This window comes from Rosa chinensis, chromosome 3 (assembly GCF_002994745.2).
Source record: "Rosa chinensis cultivar Old Blush chromosome 3, RchiOBHm-V2, whole genome shotgun sequence".
Lineage (NCBI taxonomy): Eukaryota > Viridiplantae > Streptophyta > Magnoliopsida > Rosales > Rosaceae > Rosa > Rosa chinensis.
This window is the reverse complement of record NC_037090.1, coordinates 10,262,059-10,285,867: the sequence shown is the minus strand read 5'-3', so window position 1 is coordinate 10,285,867 and position 23,809 is coordinate 10,262,059. Positions and strand designations below refer to the sequence as shown.

General features: G+C 39.6%; 2 protein-coding genes and 1 long non-coding RNA gene across 4 annotated transcripts; 1 reads left to right on the top strand and 2 right to left on the bottom strand.

The window, feature by feature from the left end:
* Positions 1-2,902: 2,902 nt before the first annotated feature.
* LOC121052008 lies at positions 2,903-11,726 on the bottom strand. Of its 2 annotated transcripts, XR_005807765.1 has the most exons (4): positions 11,528-11,726; positions 11,286-11,421; positions 5,927-5,985; positions 2,903-3,195 (listed from the first exon to the last, which is right to left on the bottom strand). It is a non-coding gene; the product is annotated as an uncharacterized LOC121052008 (long non-coding RNA). The 2 variants fall into 2 exon arrangements; XR_005807764.1 differs by having other exon boundaries at positions 11,286-11,726.
* A 6,061-nt stretch (positions 11,727-17,787) lies between these two features.
* On the top strand, positions 17,788-22,446 carry LOC112192971 (chlorophyll synthase, chloroplastic). The gene is made up of 15 exons (XM_024332938.2): positions 17,788-17,974; positions 18,201-18,245; positions 18,369-18,463; positions 18,680-18,767; positions 19,380-19,465; positions 19,552-19,638; positions 19,739-19,804; positions 19,893-19,976; positions 20,091-20,152; positions 20,544-20,619; positions 20,712-20,774; positions 20,858-20,939; positions 21,291-21,367; positions 21,554-21,601; positions 22,049-22,446. The coding sequence occupies exons 1-15, from the start codon at positions 17,869-17,871 to the stop codon at positions 22,109-22,111; spliced, it is 1,128 nt and encodes a 375-aa protein (XP_024188706.1). The 5' UTR covers positions 17,788-17,868; the 3' UTR covers positions 22,112-22,446.
* Positions 22,447-22,760: 314 nt separating this feature from the next.
* LOC112192972 (carrot ABA-induced in somatic embryos 3) lies at positions 22,761-23,809 on the bottom strand. The gene is made up of 2 exons (XM_024332939.2): positions 23,329-23,809; positions 22,761-23,220 (listed from the first exon to the last, which is right to left on the bottom strand). Exons 1-2 carry the CDS (start codon positions 23,459-23,461, stop codon positions 22,994-22,996), a joined length of 360 nt encoding a protein of 119 aa, XP_024188707.1. The 5' UTR covers positions 23,462-23,809; the 3' UTR covers positions 22,761-22,993.

The window sequence follows — 23,809 nt, the reverse complement described above, 5'->3', positions numbered from 1 at the left end:
GAAAGACTAAACCATTGGCATTTACTATAAAGTATATGGCAATTGTCTATTACATCTCTTGGAAAAATAAATACTTAAACAGAATTAGCGATCTATTGATCCCAGCCAGATTTGTAGTCTTCAACCCTTCACTCTAGATCATCTTCTTGATCTTCTTGTTCCACATAGTGAGCTTCTCTTGCTTCACAATATGTTTTGTAGGTGGTGACAAGTTCTTCACGAGCTCTATAAATGTGTGCCCAATGATCAGACACTCCACATCAAGAACATACATCTCTTTGCTCAAACTCCATTGATTGAGACTCTTTGAAAGCGTCATTTAGATGGCTCTTAGTGTTGGTGGCGCCACCAACATGGCTAGAGGCGTTGCCTCCCTCTCTTTTTCCAAGTTTACCTCTTCGGTTCCGTGTTTGCCTATTTTGGTTGTTACCTTCCTAAGTAGAGCGATTATATGGACCAGAATGTCCAGAAGTATCCCTAAGATTAGAGTTTCGCTCTTGGCGCCTTCTCTTAGGGGCGCGACTATAATTAGATTCCTAAATATGCTCTATTTCCACAGATCTCGAATTATAGTTATTCACAAGGATGTTGTCATGCTTTTCAGCGACATTCATAGCTCCAATGAGCTCATGAAACCCTGTGATCCGACCTGCAACAACATTGATTCAATAGTTCTTAGCAACCATCAATGCAAAGACGGGGAAGGTAGAGAGAGTCTTCTCAATCAACATCGCATGTGTGATCTCTTTACCACAAAACTCCATTAAGGATTTAATGCGAAGTGCTTCCGAGTTATAGTCAAGAACTGACTTGAAATCACAGAAGCGGAGGCTATGCCATGTCACTTCTAGGTCAGGAAGCAAGGAGTCCCGGACTTTGCCAAATCTTTCTTCGAGTGAGACCCGCAGCCTTCTGGGGTCTTCTTCGTTCATATACTCGTACTGGAGCGAATCATCCATATGACTAGTTATTAGGATGATGGGTTTTGCCTTATTTGCCTCTAAGGCTGCTCTATTTGCTTCCAAAGCTTGAGCTTGCTCAACAGTTAGCACGTCCTGGCTAGGCTCGAGAATCATATCCAGGATTCCATCAGCCTTGAGATGCTGGCGGATATCACGAACCCACCTGTGATATCCAGAGCCAGTCGTTCCCAATGGAGCAAAGTCCAATCTGTTTAGGTTACTCATCCTGAAAGAGAACAAGAAATTGAGGTTAGTTTCGGAGCGAAATAGGCTACCACGAAAACATATGAAATTTCTGAGCGTAGTCGCTTCCAAGAAATTAGGAATTTCCGAGCATAGTCGCTTCCAAGAAATTCGATTCCAAGAGATATTGGATTAGATCGAAACAATAATGTAAGTGGTCGATCATAAATTCTCTACAAACTCTAAGTTTGGAGATCTCAACAAGCTCTAAGCTTGGAGTGAGCATGAACCCCCACAGTTCGGCTTAATTTGGTCTCCCCTATAATGAAGAAAGGGGGGTAGAAGAAGGGAGGTTGCAAGTCCCCGAAAAAGAAGAGAAATTGAATTTAAAAACTCTAAAAATGGGAACGTTTAATAAAAAAAATACCTCGAAATAGGTCGCCGGAAAATTTGACCGAAAAAATTGGTTTGAAAAAATCCCCCGAAAAGTGGCAGGAAATCGGCCTAAAAAGTCACCGGAAAGTGTTGACTATTGACCGTTGACCTATGCTGACGTGGCAATGGGTCCTTGTTTGCTGATGTGGCAGTGGATCCCTGTTTGCTGATGTGGCAATAGGTCAGGGTGCTGACGTGGCTGTGGGGTCTGCGTTAGTGGGCTTGGGCTTCTTTTGCTCTCTACTTTTTTTTTTCTTCTCTTTTTCTTTTCTGCCGGTTCAAGATGCAGCAGCTCAGGTGGCCGGTTCACCCCTTTTTAGGCCCATTTTTGTACTTTTTCTTCCTGTTCATGAAACTTCAGATCAATGGGCCTCTGCTACCAAAATTTGGTGGAAATTGGAGGTCCGGAAGATGGTGAACCAGTGGAATATTTGCTGCGAGTTGTATGGAGCTTCCGGTGGCCGGTTCGGTAAGTTTCCGGCCTGTTCTTGGGGTGGGGCCGCAGGTTCTGGACTCCTGGGATCGAGTTCTTCAATGTGTGAGGTAGAGGCAGAAAAGGGTTCAAGGTTTTGTATTCGGATTCAAGGTTTTTAGCTTCTTGAATCAGGGTTTGGCTATTTGTTTCAGGGCTAGGGCTTCGTGCTAATAACTTGTTTTAGGGAAACGAGAATTGATAGGAATTTGTTATGTATTCTCATTGATAATAGGGGCCTCTTTATATAGAGGATTACAATGCATAGAGTTAGAATCATACAAGGAAATATAATCTCTAGATTCTTCTAATTAAACTCTATTACCACTAGGTCAAGTAACTTACAGTTTGGGCCAAACACAAATAGAGGTATCCTTAAACATAAACTTTATTATGAATGACTTCTATAGATTTCCTACCAGGTGCAAAAAACAAAACCAATGCAACCCAAAAGCAAAACAAGATAATAACTCGTTGCCTCTTCAATTGTCAAGTATTTTCTAATAGAAGTTGACTTAATTGAGTAATTATTACTCTATGCAGCTAGTTTGTTCTCATTCCTAATCTCTCCAATCAACATAAAGATATTCTCTCAAAAAAAAAAAATCAACATAAAGATACAATATAAATCACTTGAGGTTTATGGTTAATTATTCTCATCAATTTTGTTTTCGCTTATTAACATGTATCATAACAATATTGGTCAATATCTTGATCTATAATCAATCAATTGAAATTCAATTGTTGAACCTTTCTCTAAACTATAATATAAATTCAAATTGATTAGAATGATTAATAAGACAAAATCCAGTATTTCATAACAACACTATTCAAGGTTTTAGGGGTAGATTACAATATTTGGATTTTAGGATTTTATAAAGGGTGGTGCTATTCGCAAACTCATTTTCTCTATTCACATTCTCCCTCTATTTTTCATTACTTTAATACATTTTTTTTTTTACAAATTACCCTAACTACCATCTCTTGTGATCCGACTCCTGATCCGAGCAACGCAATGCCGGATCGGGCATAACCACCGCAAGAACCTAGGTTGGATTTGCAATCCTCATTAGCCTGACGTCAGATCTACAGCGTATGCCTCTCCATATCTTCTTCCTTCATCCTTCGAGCACCAACCCGTGACTGTAACTAACATGGGAATTAAAAATGAATCATATCATATCACATCCATATGTCAATCAAATATTCATAAGGTGTCAATCAAATATTCACACGGATATTTGTGGGAAAGTAACAATCTACAAATAACTGTGTAAAACTTCATACATATATCAGTCCATTTTTCACATTCCTTAATACACACCGATATCAATGTATATTAACAATAATAATACATACTTACATCCGTATGAGATGCAAACATGTCATATCCACATATGTCAATTAAATATTCACACAGATATATGTGAGAAAGTAGCAGTTGTTACAGATAACTGTGTAAAACTTCTTATAGATATCAATAGCTATTTCACATTCACACAAACAACAGTGTGGAAGTCGTTGTAACGAATGTCTCTATGAATTAAAACTAATTTTGAAAATTATAATTTTGTCAATCTTTATAGGTATCTGTGTATAAATGCTTTACACAGATATCAGTATAAACAAAATACTCAGTACATACAGACATCTGTGAAAAAATAAAATATAAACACACCTATTTCAGTGAGTAAATGTGTATGCATTTTCTTGTGTGGGACCCAATCATTTAGTTCTCATGGATGTCTATATCTATAAGTTAAAATCCATTGATTTTTTATCAGTGTGAGAGTTAGTGCATTTAAAATCTGTGTGTGTTACTCTTTTTGCTAGTAGTGTGTGTGGATCTGACTACACTTATAAGACAAGGATTTGTGTAGTTTCCTACTCATTGTAGGCTACAAAAAAAGTTAAAGCTTACCGCTCTATAAACACTAGATTTTATAAACCAAGCCAAGCTAACCCTTCATTAACCATGAACCAAAATAGCCCGAACATGATATCTGTCATGGACTGCTTGGGATCTATGGAGTTAGGAGCTAGTCTCGATCTTATAAGACTAGGGTTAATTAGATACCCGTAATTAGGGGCATAGCTATCTAGAAAGCAAACGAGATCTCTAGATTTGGCGAGAATTTCTTGTGAGAGATTCTTGTATTCTTCTTTTTCTATTGTGAAACCCAAGTAACTCAAGGACGTAAGAAAATTTGCTAAACCTCATTAAAAAGTTCTTGTGTTTGTGTCTATTTATTCAATTGTTCTATATTGTTTTGCACTTAACTACTTCCATAAGACAGAGATTCTAGGTCGAATTCCTAACTGATTTGTATTAGGGCTTAGGCTCTAGAGTGGAATAATGAGCATAGATGGCTTTGAGAAGAAAGTCAACAAGTTTGACAACAATAATTTTGCTCTATGGAAATTCCAGATCAATTAAGGACTATCTGAATATGAAAAAACTTGCAAAGACTTGATCAAGCCCCCAAAAGACATGAAGCAGGAAGAGCTTATTGAGATGGATTAGAACCCTTTGAATATCGCTTTTGAATAAAGTACTACGATGATTAAGGATACCATGTTAAAGGGGAATGATGGAAGTTTATTGGTAATGTATAAGAAGTCAAATGTCGTTCAACAATTGTACTCAATGAAATGGTTGTTCACAATGAAATTGGGAATAGTACATATGTTAGGCAAGCAACTAGCATATGTAGATATAAAATTTGATGACCACATCAAAGCGCTGATGTTGTTGACATGCCTTTAGATTAAGATGTGATTGTGAACTCGATTATAGTAGAGCTGGGACTATGAAGAATTAGAAGGTTAATGATGTGCGTGAAACTCTTCTGAATGAAGAGACGCGAAAGAATAACCCTAAAGATCTCTCAAATTTTGCACTCTTTATGGAGAATAGAGGTAGAACATTCAACAAGAACTCAAACAAAAATCATGGAAGGTCCAAGTTTATGCACTAGGTAGAGGTAAAAGCATGTCCAAGTTAGGAAAGTAGTTTGATGGGTGTTAGTGTTATGGGAAGCCTGAACATATGAAGAGAGATTGTAAATAGTGAAGTGATGCAATGCAGATGACAAACACAATAATTGGTATCAGAGCCGAATGTTCGTTGTGACACCTCATCATTGCATGTAGGGCTATCACTTCGTCGGTTCAAATCTGTTACAGGTATTACTAACTTCAAAACCAAAACTTTCGGTTTCAAAATTGAGCTACCAATTACCAACCAAAATTTTCGATTGTTAATCATATCTACCAAATTCAGTATGTCGGTTTTCGGTATTACCAACTTTAGAACAACTAATTCTTTGCAATATAAATTAGAATGAACAATATTAGGTTTTTCATTTTTATAGTCGTAAACTTTGTATTCATCTACTTATTATAGCTTTCTTTTGTACATATGAGATCAAGTTTTAGCCATTTTCAATAAAATTAGGTTATTTAACCACATTTGACCATGTACTATTAATGTAGTAATGTTCATACTATTATTAAATTTTTTATGTTGACTGTAATGCCCCAAGCTGCACCTCACCAGCCTAAGCTCGTTACAGTGTCGCGAGTCTCTAAAACATAAACCGAACTCTTTATTTACATCCTAGAGAATCGCTAGGCATTTTGTTTGAAAATTTTTTTGTATAAGCACAACGGAAACTACAAATATTTTTTAAGTGAAAACTTGAGTTGCTGAAATCTATGTCATTTGTCCAGAACTTGAATAAAGGCTAACACGAGGTACGAATCCCAATGAAGAAGAATTCAACTAAATTTGACTCTAGACTAAATAGCAATAAGCTCTGAAACACGAAGTTCGAGAAATCGGATTTAGAACAAACTCCAGACAAGGGTTTACCGAATTTGTTCTGAACACCCAGCTCCGTCCGCTATTGTCCGGTCACCAGTGCACAGTACCTACATCCATACAATTATAGGGGTGAACTTTCATCCTCGCTGCTCAACAGGAACTCTAACTCGACTAGGTTTAAAAATCAACAGATAAATGTTTGGAGCTCCAATATGAAAACATGCTTAAACCAAAGATTTAAAGAAACGATAAACTTTAACATTTTTCAACTTGAAAACCGATGCATGATGCTTAAGAAAATACGGCGCCAAATCCAAGCATTACCTGATGGCCGGTCCCATAGACCCACTACACGACCTTACCTCAAATTAAGTTATAACCAGGTAAGTGTAGTGAGAGCATCCACTACCTAGCTACACATACTTACCGAGTCCGTGATTGCGGATACTAGGACGACCGGCTTAACTAACCCTCCAGAGGTTTAGGGAATCGAACCCAAGGAAGTGTTAATGCCCAAAAATCCAGCTATCAGACCCAATTCATTTCTCGAGCCCAATAAGCAAATTATACTGACAATCATCATGCCACGCATGTGGACCCCAGCCACATTCATGCATTTGGGGCTCGCAAGAACGGGTGGTGTGGAAGGTAACGGAAATTCAAGCCCAACAGCCCAATTCTTTTTAGGCTCATTCATGCATTTGAGGCCCATTATTAGTTTTAGGCTTGTTGGTAATTTCGGACTTGGGGACCGAAATTCAAGCCCAACAGCCCAATTCTGATTATGGGTAAGTGAAGAAGAAAGAACCAAAAAATCCTTAATTATGACAACACTTCTTTTACCCAACACCAAACCATTTTACTTAAAAACCATACATCTCAAATACTATACCACATCCTTTTACGCAAATACCAATTCTCCACCTTTGACTTCCCTTTTTCCAGCAGCAAATCTTGGAACACGATTCTTGGGAGCACAGCAGCGGGAATCCTAGAGTCACACGGCAGCATGATTCCTGGGATTACAGCAGCAGGATTTCTGGGATTACAGTAGCAAGATTCCTGGAACAGCAGCAGACCTAAGCCACCACAACTCTATAAATTGATGGTTATAGCTGCTGTGAAAGAAGAGGCACAAGCTAACCACTAAACAGCCCAAGCAATTCCATCATTCTCCCAGAAACCATTTCCAATTCCATAAACTCTTTACCTCCATGTAGATTCAAACTTATCATGCTTGATTGTAGAAAGATCTTCTCGACCATGCTTCTTCTCTCCCAAAATCCATCCTTAGTCCTCTACCATTCCAAACCCACATCCTTTATACCGAATACTTTAACCAATCTACCAATCACCACCGGAATATCTTCTTCCGAAACTCATTCTTTTCTAGCTCCCACGCCACGCACATCTTGTCAGGCCTTTACTAAAGTTGCACACTAATTCACTGCCGTGAACATGGAGAGGATCTGCTGGGAAGAAATCAACAGCATTCTTCTTAAGACTTATTATCCTTCGAGGTCTGCTGGGCCTAGTTGCTGCTTACTCAGACGAATGGGCAAAGTTTTGGGTCCTTACCAATGAATTTTCACTGCCATACAACTTCGATCAAAATGCCCCTCACAGGAAGCAAGTGCCCATTTCGCTCCCAAGCCATCACATTTCTCACGATTTGGTTAGTAGGCATTGCATTTTTAACATAACCAAACCATACCACCAAATATGCATCATTTTAACACAATATAAGAAAACAACTAACTGAGGAGAGTCCTGAATCCCTACCTGGATTTCAATGCTTTCTCTCACGTATTCCGAAAGTCGCGAACCTTCCGTTCTTCAGGTAACTGGAGTCCTAGATTCCGACATTTCGACGGTTAATATCTCATTGAACAACTAAATGAAATTTCGACGATTAATAAATTGTCCAAACCAACTTTTTCTTGTTTGACCAGGAGTTGACCAAAGTTTGACTACCCTTTCATGGTTTGACCAAGATTGACCATTTTGACCAATTTGACCAACATTGACCAATTTGACCACGTTTGACCAAACATATATGTTGAGTGCACCCAATTTACTAAGGTCACCCAACATATAAAATTTCTTTTCTTTACTTGCTATTAATCTAACATATGCACAAGCAAAGATCATGTTTCCAATTTCGTCAACGATTTATCTCAATTTGTTCAACACTCAACCTTACTTCTATTTCAAGTTCCGTCATGTAGCAATTCCGATAGAATTACTATGGACACCCAAGCCTTCCAATTTCTACACAATGTGGTCCAAAACTAGTAAGGACACCCAAGCTTGACCATTTTTCAATTATTCCACAATCATTTCAAATAACCTGCCTTAGCAACACCAACAAAGCTCCCAGCTCAAATAACCAGAACAAACTTAAATCACCAAACTACACAACCTCATCAATTCAAATCAAGTTACAACCAACCCACTCTGCACATGCAAACAACATCGCATAGCCACCACAATTTCTCAACTTTCAGGGATTAACAAATTTGACAAAACCATCGAATTTACCTTCATTCTGTCTAGTTTACCCACTGGAATTCAAACTTCCTTGCAGCGGCGTCCTAATTGAAACTCGATGATGAGCTGATCCTTCTTTCTCGTCAGTTTTCGAATTTGACGAACTCTGGGTTTATAGACAAGACTAGGAATTAGTTTCTAACTCACAACACCAAATCGAAGAGACGAGGTTACCAGAAAAATTGAAACTGCCACCATTGGCCACGTTTTGCAGAACGTACCCGACACTATCTGTGAACGTAGCCCGACCACCTATTTCAACTCAACCTTCCACATTTTCGGGTTCCAGGACGATGATGACCGTCGAAGAATGAGTTGAGGACACCTAGACGCGTTGGAGAAGTCGCCGGTGACCAACAACATGGCTGCCCGATACCAAACCCAGAAACAAAGTCAATAAAACCCGATCAATTTCCAAAACTAATTGGACGGGCTTGTAGAGCATGACGAGGGGATGATGTTTCATACCACAGGTAGCCAAAATGGTGGTCGGAATCGCCGGGAATTGCCAAAGAGGTCCCGGAGCTTCCAGTCATTGAGTCTCCTTCTCCGTTCAGTGCGTGGAAGATCAGAGGCTACAGGGAGGTAGGCGACAGTGAGACGAAGACGTGGGTGCCCGCGTGCCGTCGTGGGGTGGCCGAACTTGGAAGTTCTGGCCTGGTCACTTCGTAGGGTCGCGCTGCTTCTCGGGTTAGAGCTCCCGATGGAAGGCTAGGATCAAGCGGTGGATGGCTAGGATCGCTCCACTTGTTTTCTGTTTCTTGAATTAATTTCCAAAATCCTAAAACTTCGGACATCCATGATAAATAGCTCAGGTATCCGAAAAATATCCCGAAAAAAATTTCCACGAACTCGTTGTGTTGTGTACTTTATTATCCAACTCTCAAATTAAGGTTTTTACTTTATGAAAATTTCTGAAAATATTCTCGAGCAACTTAACGTTTATCGAGATGGTTGAACAATTTGTCACATGATCCCCCCTCAAGCTCGATACATTTTTTCGAGGCTCACATTTACTTTTTAGTATATATGTATGTGTATTGAAAATTATAGTATATAAAACTAATATTTAGATAATCGGTAGATACGGTGTTTACGAAAACCAACCAACTTTTCGGTAATTTTTAATTTCGGCCTTATCGGTTTCGATTACCAAAAAGTCGATTTACCAAACCTAAAACATCGGTCGGTGTTCGGTCGGTTTGATAATTATCAAACCAAGTGGCAGCCCTAATTGTATGTTAAGAATTCGACGTAGAATCCCTCTTGTGGAAGCAGTCAAGTGTAAAATATAATTAGATAACAATTGAGTAAATTAACACAAACATAGGAGCTTGTTAACGATGTTCAACAAAGTTTTCCTACATCTCCAGATTGCTTGGGCTACACTGTAGAAAAAGAAGAATATAAGAATCTCTCACAAGAAATTCTCATCAACTCTCAAGATCTCAATTGCTTTCTCTGTTTAATGATTCGGAGATGATCTACTACCACACCTTATGTCCCTATCTTGATCGTATAAGTCATTGGAACTTTTTTCTACTAAAATAAAAACAATTACTAAGTAGGCTAGGAATGTGTAATCCAGAACAAGTAGGAAAACTAAGTCAACTCCTTCTGCCCTAGCAGCACCCGGCCACCAAAAAGAAAATATTGTAATAGGCAATAGGCGATGTCTTCCTTGTGCTTAATAGCAGCATGATCCACCATTAACATTTACATGAAGAGAAACGAGAGAAAGCAAGACATATCAATCCACAAACTATTTAATAGTTTGTAGCCATTGTTATGTGCTCGCCTGTCTTTAGACTTGTTTTTATGTGTATTGTTTTCCGTCTGTTTGTCTGTTTTATTATGATTCTTCTGGTTTTTCTTCTTCATCTATGATACAATTTTATCAATCATTTCCACATTTCTCAATCTCTTCTTTATTCGTTCCATGCACCCACACGTTCTTTTGATTTTCTTTCTTTCCTTAATCTTTTCTTTGTCTGATTCACAACCCATATTTTTGCTTTTTCACCGACTTTGCTGATTTATATTTGTCTGCAATCACTGTCAATCATTGCAGCTTCCCGCAATTTATCAATAATCGATCAGTTCGATGTTTGTTGTATCTCTATCTTTATGTTCTCTAGTTCGATTTTGGTGGTTACAGTCGGAGGGACGAGGTTGGTGCGTCTCTGTGTTAGATTATGAGCTTATTGATATGGGTAGATTGGAAATGTTGCCTTTTGTGTTTTTCTCTCGATGGTGCTAATCGATTTGGTGGCTTTCATGCTTGGGTTGCTTGTCAGATTGGATCTTGGGTGCTTCTTGGTCCTTTTCCCTTCCGTGTTGTTGTTCGGCAGCCCGTATGGGCATCTACTGTAATCTTCGTAGCCCATATATGGACATCTAACATTGTAATTATTTGGCAAAATAGCCAAATTACCATACCACCCCCACCCCGACTTTTTCTATAGATGTCCATTTACCCTCAACTTTTCTAACCGTTGCCTATTTACAACTTACCTTTAACTTATAGACTTTCCATCCAATGACTCCGTTAACTTGGTTAGCACGTGAGGGGCATTTTCATCTTGTCAATGACCAGGTACGGAACCAGGAATTAAATTTGAGGTGTGCTAAATTGACCTTATGCTAGCAAGAAAAATTATTCTTAAAAATTGGGCAGATTCTATTTCGTTTTGATGGTATATCTCAAATGCATAACACTTGTCAAATGATCTAAGAGCTTTAGAAGCCCCCAAACCTCTCCACGTATTTTTTTCTATTGAGTCCATTATCTATCATGTTTTTCAAGACTGAACTAGTTGAGTTGTACAATTTCATCAAGTTCTTGATAGAATAATACCTTGAACTCCACTTAGTAGCTCCAGCTTTTTGCAAATTGCATGTCTCTGGTTAGCTCACTTTCCAGTTTCAAGTTCCCCAACAGCAATTTGTTCCACAACTTCAACTTCTTGAATAGATTTTAACTCAGATACATGCTTAGAAGATGAGTCAACAATATTAATGATCCCTTATATCAACAAAACTAGAAATACCCAAATTCTAACCTAAATCACATTCTAATTTCATCAGAAAAATTCATACCTCAATAAAGTGGAGAGAATGAGAGTAGAGTGCTGAGGAGAGGAGTGAGTGACTTGGTAGAAAGAGAGGTGAGAGACCGACGCTGATGTGCAGAGAGAGGTGAGGAGAGGACGACAAAAAGAGGAGAAAAGGGGAGAAAAGACAGAAAGGAGGAGAAAAGGTGAGGAGGGGAGTCACATAAGAGGGGAGATAAGACAGAAAAGAGGAGAGAAGGGGAGAAAAGGTGAGGAGGGGACAACAGACGAGGAGAAAAGGGGAGAAAAAAAAGAGAGTTGTTGGTTTGTTGCAGCATATATATATATATATAATAAATTTTTTTTCTCCAAAATGTTGAGGTGTCTGCAGCACAGCTCAGCCCACCCCTGGATCCGTGCCTGTCAATGACTACATGAAGGTAGAGCTAATTTGATTCCATTAACTGGGTAATTATTTTGTTTTTTTCCCCTACCTCTCTTAGATGAGAAATCTCTTTTACTAACTTGTATATATCTTCATGGCTCATGTAGGACAATCTAATGATGGACGAACATCCTTGAATGATCGATATCGTTACTAAATATAAATGCAATTTTTTTGGGGGGCCTATAATGTAGATATCATGTTAGAAGTGTTGTTAGGCCGCTTGTATATCAAATGAGTTTTATTTTTACTACCCAGTTTAAATACTAGATTATCAAATGATAAATGGTAGGTACGGTTCGATAATACCTGGTGGGTGACACAACAAAACCTTCTTATTAGGCACTGATGTTTTTCTTTTGGTTAGGATATAAAACTTAGTGTATATAGATGAAGACAAAGAGATGCTTAGAACTATTGTTCTAAACTCATCTTCGTCTTTTAAACTACACGTGACGAAGATGCATTCACGTGCTAACCAAGTTAATAGATAAATTGGATGGCTTAAAGTTAACAATAATGTGTAAATCAGTGATAATTAGAAAAGTGAGGGTGCAATTGTGTAAATAATCAAAATTGAAATGTCAGGGGGTAAATTGATAGTCATGAGAAAAGATAGAGGTAATTTGGCTATTATGCCTAATTCTTTTGTTCCTTTAAATAAATGTTTGTTATCTATTTTAAAAAAAAGGTTATTATTCCAAAAAAAAAAAGGAGCGAAATTCACATTTCCCATTTTACAATTAATACTCTATGTTTCATTTTTTTTTTTTAATCAAGGAAATAACTTTATAGATTAGAACTCAATAGAGTTGATTACAATCATATCGTAACATATCTATAACACTCTCTGGAGCATAATCCAAACAAGAGAAATTTGTGCTAGCCTCAAGCCAGAATGGCCGTTACATACCCTTCCGCTGCTATATACAGATAGAACAAGAAGATGTGGTAGTACCCACAGTGGTACATAGAAATAGGTCAATTCGTTGAACACTCCATGCTCTGCCATTACAGAATAGCTTGAATCTTCCTTCAGTACTGCTCCAGAAGATTCGCTAGTACCATAGGTGACAAACACATATGTAGTTCGAAATAACCCTCTGGGATCCCAAATATGAAACCCTAAAGATTAGAGTCCATGAGTTTGGTCCACAAATAGGCCCAAATACAAGAAGTATCCAAAAAAAACTTGGACGCCCAAAGTGTTCCAACTAATCTGGGTCTTGGACATGAGTTGGGCCACCCAATAGATTTGGGCCGCACATTGGGCCTTGGAAGTGATATGGGCACCCAACTCAAATCCCGTCGTCCTTCTCCTGCACCCATAACCATCGCCGCCGCACTTACAGGCTGCCGGCCGGCCTGATGTCGAACCCTCAAACTCAAAGCCCAAGCCACCGTGTTTTGATATCTTTACGCCGTCGTTGTTGCCGTGAACGCCAACATCATGTGCCTTAGTGACTTCGCCATAAATCCGACCACCGCGGATCAAAGAGCATAGTATCCCATCACCCTAGCAGCTCCTTGGATCTGCTCAGTAATCTCAATTTCGACCACACATCCTTGAGCCGCCCTAGTCGTGGCCTGGCCCGACCTGAAATATCCATCCCAACAATCAGACACTGGAAGGCCATACTGCCCCAACACCATAGTTCAGTTTTCGTCCGAGATTTCTCTTGAGAAAAACGGAGACTTGGGTCGATCTATTCAATCTGCTGGAGAGATTGATGTGGTTGGGAGTTTGCCAAAAAGAGATGGCTTTGGAGGGCTGAAAGGCCATGAAATATGGAGAGAAGAACTCCCCTGAGAGAGGAGGCCGGCATTGGCAGCCATTGGAGAACCCCAAGAACGGGGAGTCGAGGGTTTGGAGAGAGCATTTAGAGATGAAACCTATGTTTCATTTTCTAGTATCTTAAATTTTGTGTTTTTGTAAAGACAAAAACCATAAGGCCACTTAGTGGGCAATTGAGCTCTCTCCAAAAACCCTAGGTGGCGAGTCTTCCGTGGAATTGTATGCTCGGTCCGACGGCACGCCCTCGCGGCGGCGTCGTCGGACGGGCTAGAAGGGTCCGTGTGGCCTGGTTTACATGGTCCAGTCGGAAAGATGGTTGCAGAGTGGCAACGTTGGCTGCTGGAAGATTTAATGGCAAAGGGCTGCGGCGGGTGGATGGTTGGGTGTCGGGGTCGGGGTCGCCTGACCATAGGAAGGAGTGCGAATGTTTTGCGGCGGTGTGGCGGGGTCGGAGATCTCCTGTGGGTGGTGACCGGGCGGTCGCGTCGCTGCAATTCTCTGGTGGCAGATCAGATCGAGTGGACTCGATCTATTCAGATCGGATCGGTCATGGGGTGGGATGTTCTGACTCTGATCTCTGGAAGGGTGGGGTGGCTGGTCGGACGGTGGATGTCGGCGCGGCTGCAGGTGGATGGTCGACAGGGGAGGCGCCGGCAATCTGTCAGTTCTGCATCCGATCTCGGCTTGGGCCGTTTGAACATCGGGTCTGGGCTTTGACCATCTTGTTGGTCTGGGCTTTGACCATATTATATTTTTTGTTTTGCTTAATTATTATTTACTTATAGCATGCTACGGCTCTATGCCGAAAATAAATCCCTACCACCCTTGGTTAGGGCGAAATGGGCTTTGTCCCGGTATGCACACTCTGTGTGCCTTGACTGGCCTAAAGGGGCGGCGAGCTATTTGCTTGATCAAATGGACGCAACCTCCTAGTGGCAGGATGAAATTGAGTGTCGCCGGATTTATTTCCATGCGGCAACATAGTGGGAAAGCTGTGCTATTTTTAATGATGCTTCTTCGTGATAGAGTTATCTTTCCGGTATGTCACCGCTATGTCAAAGCAAATGGAGTAGCCATTCGTGCACTCTTTGCTAATTGGTGCTTGTTAGAATACATAGATTTTGTGGAGAATCTTGGTATTATTTCAAGATGTTCTTCTTATGCTTATTGTAATTTGGGGTTCAGGCTCTATGTCCCCCCCTTGTATTCTGCAATTTCATTAATCAAGGCTTGAGGGCAGCCGCACCAGCCCCATTTCAAAAAAAAGACAAAAATTAGGAGTGTGAATGTCCATTCTAAAAGAGGAAAGAATGAATGTGAATTGCAAACTTGAGAGTGTTAATTTCATTCTAAAAAAAAAAGAGTTAAAATTAAACAATTTCGGATTTACTTGGCATAATCGAAACATTAGAATCATATTGAAATTACTTCCCACCTAGTTCCCATCCTATGAACAATGTAATTATAAGAGTCATTTATTATTATTGGGTATGTAATTACATTCCACCAAAGCCATTTCCCAAACCAAACATGACGACACTTTCAATTTTTTTCTTTTACTATTCCGTTAAGATATCTTAATTAACAATCATCAACATTACTTTCATTCAAAGTCGCTTAGTAGCTATTTCCTTATGCTTTAAGATCAAACTAGACTAAAATCCAAAGCTTCCTTGATCGTGTTAAAGCCTCATATAGCAACCTTAACCCACATCGATTAAACCCTAATCACGCAACAATCCAGTATTTACTGCTCTGGGCATGACAGAGAGTCAAAGTGAAGAGAAATGGAATTGCTTGAATTGATTGTTGTATTTGATTACAAGAGTGAACAGGTATTTAAACTAGAGTACAAGCATAGAGAAGCCAAAAAGCATGGCAGACAAGATTGAGATGCCAAATACAAAGTGTGGTAGACAAGCCTCATAAACATGCCGAATACAAGGTGTGGCAGACAAAAGCTCTTGGCACGTAGCTCAAGGATTCTTAAACTCTTGGTTGTCACTCATTACTGCTGTTACGCCCCCGCAAGCTGAAGGTCGGTAATCGAGCTATCAGATTGGAACTTAGTTGATAAGTATGCTCCGTAAGACTCTTGTGAAATATCTGAACAAAGTTTGCTGCAGAGGAGATATGATAGAGGTGGACTGAGATAAACAGACTACTGTCAAGGGACGAGAAGGTAAGAACAAAGCAAAGTGAGGAAGAGACTTGAATAAAGCAAAAGCAAAAGCAGGGAAGAGAAACAAAAACAACATAGAAGAAAGGGAGGAACATCATGCACCGGCTGGACAAGAAAAGGAGAGAGAGTGGGCAAGCATGGACTTCCAGACCCAAGAAGTAGTGGAGGGGAAGATTGGCAGTAAGCAGATGAGTTGCCAGTGTGCACCGTAGACGCACGAACCGAAAGGGTCCCTCAAATATGCGGGTCACGGAATGGAGATTATAAAAAAGGAAATGTGAGCTCAATGAGAATGGGCAAGCTACAGTGCGGGAATTTGACCTTGAAATTTCAGTGTTCAAAACGATGAGGGGAGAAGCTATTACAAGAGAAGTTTGGAATGTAGATGACGAAGAGTGAATAAAAAACAGTTCGAAACTGTGTGAATTGGAAATAAGAGTAAATAGTGAGGAAGAGAATGAAACTAGAAATCTAGAATAAGGGGAATGAGAAGAATCCAAATAGGTGACAGAGTTCACCGAGAGTTGTGAAGCAAGATATCTATTTTCCAAGCACATGCAAAGTGAGGAAAAGGCTTGTACAAAGCAAAACAAATGCAAGAGGAAGAAAAGAAAGACTTAAAAACAACATAAAAGCAAGAGAGAACGTGATACACCAGACAAGAAAAAGAGGGAGTGTACAAGCATGCAAAAAAGAAATTGTAAACAAAGGAAAAGGGAGGATGTGGCAGACAAGACTCTTTGTCTTGATGTATTTGCTTTGGCCTGGTGATGGCAGACAATTGGGAAGATGGGGGGAGAAGAAAAAAAGGAGTGAAGAACGATTAAACAAAGTAAAAGCAAAAGAGAGAGGGAGAGAATAAGATATTCAAGCGAGGTAGAATAGAGTCTATATGAAATTGCTGGACAATGATTGATGAGGGAAACTCAGAACCGCGTGAAGAGGAAACAAAGAAGCAGATACGAAGTTGAAGTTGAAGTTGGAGAGAGATTGAAGAAGTAGTGTGCAACAGGTTGAATTTTGAGAGAAGAGTAAATCCACTGTACCGCAGAGGCACGAACCCAAAGGGCCCCTCAAATCTGCAGACGACGGGATAGAGCTGGGATTGAAGTGCAAGAAAGGAAAGGGAGACAGCTTGTTATAGCAAGTTGGCTGCTCCGACATGGTTCATCGGAGATTGAACTAAGAAGAAGGGTCATAGATGCTGCAATCAGCAGAAGAAGTTGATGAAGATATGAGGAGAAGGGTTGTTGGGATTGGGTGGGGAATTGAAACATGATGCTTCTGCCATGATGGTGCTAGAAGCCTAGAATAACATATCAAGGGAAAAGAGGTAAGCAGACTTGAATCAGAAATTGAACTAGTGAGGAGAAGAATTCAGAAAAGGCTGCAATAGATTTTAGACCCGTGGGTGCATGGAGAAAAATTACTCCATACACCCAGGGAAGGTTTTGGAGATCAAAGGATCAAGAGCTGTTAAGCAGTAGCTCTGATACCATGAAGAGAAATGGAATTGCTTGAATTGATTGTTGTATTTGATTACAAGAGTGAACAGGTATTTAAACTAGAGTACAAGCATAGAGAAGCCAAAAAGCATGGCAGACAAGATTGAGATGCCAAATACAAAGTGTGGTAGACAAGCCTCATAAACATGCCGAATACAAGGTGTGGCAGACAAAAGCTCTTGGCACGTAGCTCAAGGATTCTTAAACTCTTGGTTGTCACTCATTACTGCTGTTACAAAGTTCGTCAAAGTACTTGTCCGAGGATCGACTCAGTCAACGACCCCACTCATCCGTCGCCACGTAAGCGAGTACAGCTTAAAGCCATACAACACATTACACCATATACTTTCTCTTTCCTTCTTCAAATATTAATCACAGGTAGACTGGTAGAGTTATCGGCTACTCCGCGCACAGTGAGCTCTCTCTCTTCGGCAAGTTCAGGTCTCTGCAGCATCTATCAATGGCGTCCGTACTCAATACGGTGCCTTCCGCTAGATTTTCGAACCCTAACGCCAGCCGAGTTCGTACTCACTCCGTTTTGGCGCCGATTTCCGTTTCGTTTTCCAGTGAGTTTCTCTCTCTCTCTCTCTCTCTCTCTCTCTCTCTCACTCACTCCTTTACTACTCCGTTTGTTTTACTCAATAAAAATTTAAGTTCCAGAAAGCATTGTTTGAAATAGAGAAGCATCATGCTCAATCTTTCGAATCTTAGTTAGTTTTCAGTGCGATTTAGCAATTGACTTTGATATCATCTATTTGTCGTTACGCTGAAAAGAGTTGGTGAATTTTTCAGGGAGGAGATTTACAGTTAGGGCTGCAGAGACTGATACGAATGAAGGTGTATTATCATACTGAGCTTCTATCTATTTTTACTTTTTTTTTTTTTTATTTGATGAAATGGAAGTGGATTGTAGTGAAAGGTTTTGTGGATTGATAAGGTTTCTATGTGTGTTGTTTTCAGAAATCAAATCTCAGGCGGCACCGGATAAGGCACCGGCGAGCGGTGGTTCGAGCTTTAATCAGCTTCTTGGAATCAAAGGAGCTTCTCAAGAAACTGTAAGTTATCAATGCTGACTAGTTATGTAACTTTTACATGAAAGCTAGAAGCTTAAGTTTCGTTGAGCTGGAAATGATTTAACTTGATTGATATTTTATACAATGCAAACTGTTTTGATGGACATGAGGATTTGTTGAAATGCTTCTTGAAGTGGAGATTAAGTTATAGTCGTATGGGATGAGAGTTGACTTGAGACTGTGATTTTTGCTGTACAGAATAAATGGAAGATTCGTCTTCAGCTGACCAAGCCTGTTACTTGGCCTCCTTTGGTATGGGGAGTAGTTTGCGGAGCTGCTGCCTCCGGTACGCTCTTTGCATGTCCTGAGGGCCTTTCATTTAATAATTTCTAGCTATCTTATAATGTTGGTTTCCTGTGTGGCAATTGTTTATCTAGCTACTGAAGTCTTGTACAAACAACTTCCCATGCAAAACAGTATTCCTGTCTCCCACCTGTTCAATTGGTCTTTCCAAATCTCTTGAGTTTTTTGCAGTAATAGTGTCACATTACAGGTGCATATGCTGCTAATCCTTAATATACTATTCACTCTCTGACTTTCATTGATGAAATTGTCTTTGGTTTGGTCAGTTAACACTAAAATATCTTACGGACCACAACAATAAGGTTAATCTGTTCATTCTTAAAGACCACACCTGCCAGAATACTTTTTTTTTTCCTACTTAGTGTGGTCATTTATTTGGATTTCTGGATCCTTTGACATTAACAATGAGAACTGCCACTTCAAAATAATTAGTCAGAGCATCTATGCTAGTATATGGTATGTGAGTGATTAAATGCTTTTATAGGGTGCCATCTATTATTTACTGAAAGAAGTAATGATGGAATTCTAGTAATACTTACAACATTTCTTCCCTTGGTCCATAAATAATGTTTGAGGCCGTTTTTCCATGTTGCAGGAAATTTTCATTGGAATTTGGAGGATGTTGCCAAATCTATACTTTGTATGTCAATGTCTGGCCCTTTTCTCACTGGCTACACACAGGTACACTGTCTAGAGGTGAAAAGTTTAAGTTTTGCTTCTGATTGATTGAGATTCATACTCTAATAGCTCCCTGGTCATTTCTTTAGACACTAAATGATTGGTATGACCGAGAGATTGATGCAATCAATGAGCCATATCGTCCAATTCCCTCGGGGGCAATATCTGAGAATGAGGTAACGATGTAACTCACTGAACTATGTATGGATAACCAGGGCAGTGACTGAATTTTCTTATCTTGTTCTTTCTTGTTTTTTCCTTCCTGAATTCCCTCAGGTTATTACTCAAATCTGGGTACTGCTTTTAGGAGGTCTTGTCTCGGCTGGTATATTGGATGTGTGGGTAAGTAATGTAAATGGTGGACTGGCTCTTGTTCACCCTTGTAAATATATTTGGATGGATTTCGATGATGAAATGGTCTCCTTTTTAGGCAGGACATGATTTCCCAATAGTCTTTTACCTTGCTCTGGGTGGATCCTTGCTATCGTACATTTACTCTGCTCCACCTCTAAAGGTAGTGCCTTCTTTTAATTCTTTTCTTTCTTTCCTGCATTTAATTACCAAAGTGCTTTGATGTTCGAGAAGAGACTTTGCTTAAGCCCTGACAAAGCTTCCTGATCTGTTGCAGCTTAAACAAAATGGATGGATTGGAAATTTTGCGCTTGGAGCAAGTTATATCTCTTTGCCATGGTATCATATCCTATACATAGTATTCTTTAGTAACTACTTAGAATTAACATGATTCATACAGATGTTAGTGGTGATTTGTTTAGAGGTCCTTTTGTAAATAAGATGCCAAAATGATTAGCATTTCCTATATTTTGCTTGAAATTTATAAAATAATCAGTCACTCAAGAAATTGAATTGCATGGTTATCATCCCTGTTCATTCAATGGATAGGAATCCTTGAAGGGGCGATTATTAGGCCCTGTAACTTTTACTGGTGTAATAGTCCCAGTTTTCTTGATAATCATGAATTATCACCATTATATTCTTGTAGTTTGGTTAACTGATAGAAGCTGGTTTGGACATCTACTGTGTTTGGTGACAAATTTTGTTCCAATCAATCTCCTATTGCTAGGTGGGCTGGTCAGGCATTATTTGGAACCCTTACACCTGACATAATTGTCCTCACACTCCTGTACAGCATTGCCGGAGTATGTTACTGAAAGAAGTATCTTAACATGTGCTTACAATTACATAATCTGATCCAAGTAACATAATATATTTCTTGTTGGGAATATTTCAGTTGGGGATTGCTATTGTAAATGACTTCAAAAGTGTTGAAGGAGATAGAGCACTGGGACTTCAGGTCTGTTATATTCTATATTACAGTACTGTAAACAACTTAGATGCCGGATGATGTGACATTACATGTGGTGATGCTGTTTGCAGTCACTTCCCGTAGCTTTTGGTTCTGAAACTGCAAAATGGATTTGCGTGGGTGCCATCGACATAACTCAGCTATCGATTGCTGGTATGTCATATTGATTTGTAAAGAGATTAGAAATGTTGAAGTTAGTTTTTGTGATTCTTGGACTTGTGTATTATTACCATGTAGAAATTGATTCTTATTAATCTGTGCTTTTATATTCTGTACATTATATAGCAGTATGTATTGACAGTTACATGAAGCAATAAAACTACATTAACAACAATATCAAAACTGATGAACAATTATAGCCATATCAAGCTGTAGATAAGCTGTTCAATGGAGAATATTGATTGTCTTTAACAGTTTTGTTTTAGGATAACTTGTTATCCCTTGATGGTTTGCATAGTTAATTTTATGAGTCTGCCTCATTGGGCCATCTGTTGATGATTGCAGGTTATCTGCTAGGGGCTGGTAAACCATACTATGCATTAACTCTAGTTGCTTTGATAGCTCCCCAAGTCTTTTTCCAGGTAAATCATAGAAAGGAAAAATGTTGATTCAATCAAATGAGAAAGGTGTAATACCAATTTTATTTATACTTACTTTTTAAAGGTTTGTATCATGATCTTAGTGTAGAATGGTAGATATTGATGATCAATAGTTTTAGGTACCATTCAGTTTAACTGCTTGCTTATACCAAATTTTATACTCTGCAGTTCAAGTATTTTCTCAAAGACCCTGTCAAGTATGATGTTAAATATCAGGTATTCTTTCATTTCTCTATTCCACAGATTTATGAATATAAAATAATAAATTTGATTTTTTCATTGCACTTCGGTTAACAAGGTTTCGTGCTAATGACATCAATACGGGGATTACATTATTCCCAATACGATGGGTTTCACTTGCTTAATCAAAATGCTCCTTTTTCTATAGATACCCTTTGTGTTCCATAATAAATGTTCTTTCATAGTCCAACAGATTATTTTGAATCTAAACATAAATTTAAACTCAGCTTTCGAACATTATAGCCTAAGAAGATGGACCAGCATTTAGTCTCTATTACCTATAACATGTGCCCTTCAGGCCCGTCTCATGATATGAGCTTCTATAGATCACACGGCTTTCTCAGAGTGGTCTTATTTAACATAATGTGACCCCATTTTGATGTCACTCTCCACAAGTTCAAATCTGCTGTTTGTATATTTCAGGCCAGTGCGCAGCCATTTCTTGTTCTTGGTCTTCTGGTAACAGCTTTAGCAACCAGTCATTGATATTTCAAACAGACATGGCGCTTTGGAAAGAGAGAGAAAGAAAAGAAAGTAAACAACGCACCACCAAATGCACAACTCTGCCAGTCGGATAGAACAGCTAGTGCTCATGTATGTCTTGCCTCGTTGAAAGGAAGTTTTGCGTTAAAGCAATATATTTTTCCGCTAGTTTTTTTCTTTACTCAGTGTCACAATAGGAAGTTTTTGTTGTATATATGGTACTTGTGATTTCAATCAGCAACTAAAAACCGTTGCGAAAGAAGAAACCTGCTATATTTCCCAATTACTCTGCCTCCGTTATTTTAATAAAGTGCTCCTCATACTTCGACTTTGTTTCACTGGAACGACAGTTTATATTTACCATGGTTTTCCAGTATTCACTTTACGTACTAAAGGAGCGATAACTGTTCTGTTCTTCCTAATGAAACAAGGTGATATTAGAATTGGCAGTGAAACTTCCACAGATTGGCTAAGTTAATTGATTGGAGTGCAGAACATGAAATTGTTTACTATACTTGTAGAGATCTGAGATACTCGGTACCTCGGGATTATAGCTTTAATGTTAACAAGAAATTAAGAAGAAGAAATGCATTCACTGCGGAACTTGGAAGGATGTTTAAACAAAGTCAACACTGGAAATAAAAACCCACTTACAACAAGAAGTCACCCACTTAGGTGCTTCTCTTAAGACTAATAAGACACGACTGCATCTACAAACTTGAACAAGAAGCATGAACAGAAGCACCAAGTAGACACTGGGAACCATTTCTACAACTCTACGAAGACACTGGGAACCATTTCTACAACTCTACGTTACAGGACACGCAGAAAAGAAGACACAAAACAAAAGCCTAGTCAGAAGCCGCCATGAGCTTTGAACACACATCAAGGAGTCCTAGTTTTGTAGTTGGACTCGTCAATTGGGATCCCTTCCTCAGCAGCACGCTCTCCTCCAGACTTGTCCTTGGTGCTCAATCCTCCTTTCTTCCCCATCTCATGATACCCTTCATGACCTATCTGCTCCCTCCTGCTCTCGCCTCCGCGGTGACCAATCTCCTGGTACCCTTCATGTCCCAGCTGCTCCTTCCTGGTCTCGCCTCCACGCTGGCGCCCTTAACCACCACCACCATCCCATAAACACAACATTATCCCAAATCAGAGCTCATTTCCATGAAAATTCACAAACAGAAAACAAACACAGTGTAAATGTTATATTGTACCTTCAGCCAGGTGTTCTTGAGCTTCAAGGCTCTTGCCACCAGTTCCACCAGGAACAACAGTCTCTCCCTGCCTTGCTTTCGCGTCCAGCTCTTGTCTCTTCTGTGGATCCCTTCTTTCCTGCTCCGATGCCATTCTCTTACTCACTCTTTTCGAAATTGCTAAGCTACTTCTCACTTCTCACAAACACTGCTTGCTTTCTAAGTACTTCACGTCGAAGATAAGCTGTTACGATTCTGCTACTTCACATGCATGCCTTTATATAGAGCTGTATTACTACTGTTTCTATGGAGAGTGAGGGCATGCAGAGATAGGACAACTTGACACGTAGTAGGGTAGACGCGGCTGATGGGGAGGTGTTGAGCTATGCCTCAGCGCCACGCAGGTGCTTTGTTCAGTCGAGTGATGCAGCAAGCATGACACGAGTCCAAAGGCCATAGCTATTTGGTGACGCAGTGATTTGCTTTTGGTTCTAACCGCACG

Coding starts and splice junctions, on each gene's coding strand:
- LOC112192971 (XM_024332938.2), top strand. CDS start 17,869: ATGGCGTCCGTACTCAATACGGTGCCTTCCGCTAGATTTTCGAACCCT. Junction 19,466..19,551: donor TTCTCACTGGCTACACACAG/GTACACTGTCTA, acceptor TCATTTCTTTAG/ACACTAAATGATTGGTATGA. Junction 19,639..19,738: donor GGGCAATATCTGAGAATGAG/GTAACGATGTAA, acceptor GAATTCCCTCAG/GTTATTACTCAAATCTGGGT.
- LOC112192972 (XM_024332939.2), bottom strand. CDS start 23,461: ATGGCATCGGAGCAGGAAAGAAGGGATCCACAGAAGAGACAAGAGCTG. Junction 23,221..23,328: donor TCAAGAACACCTGGCTGAAG/GTACAATATAAC, acceptor GTGGTGGTTAAG/GGCGCCAGCGTGGAGGCGAG.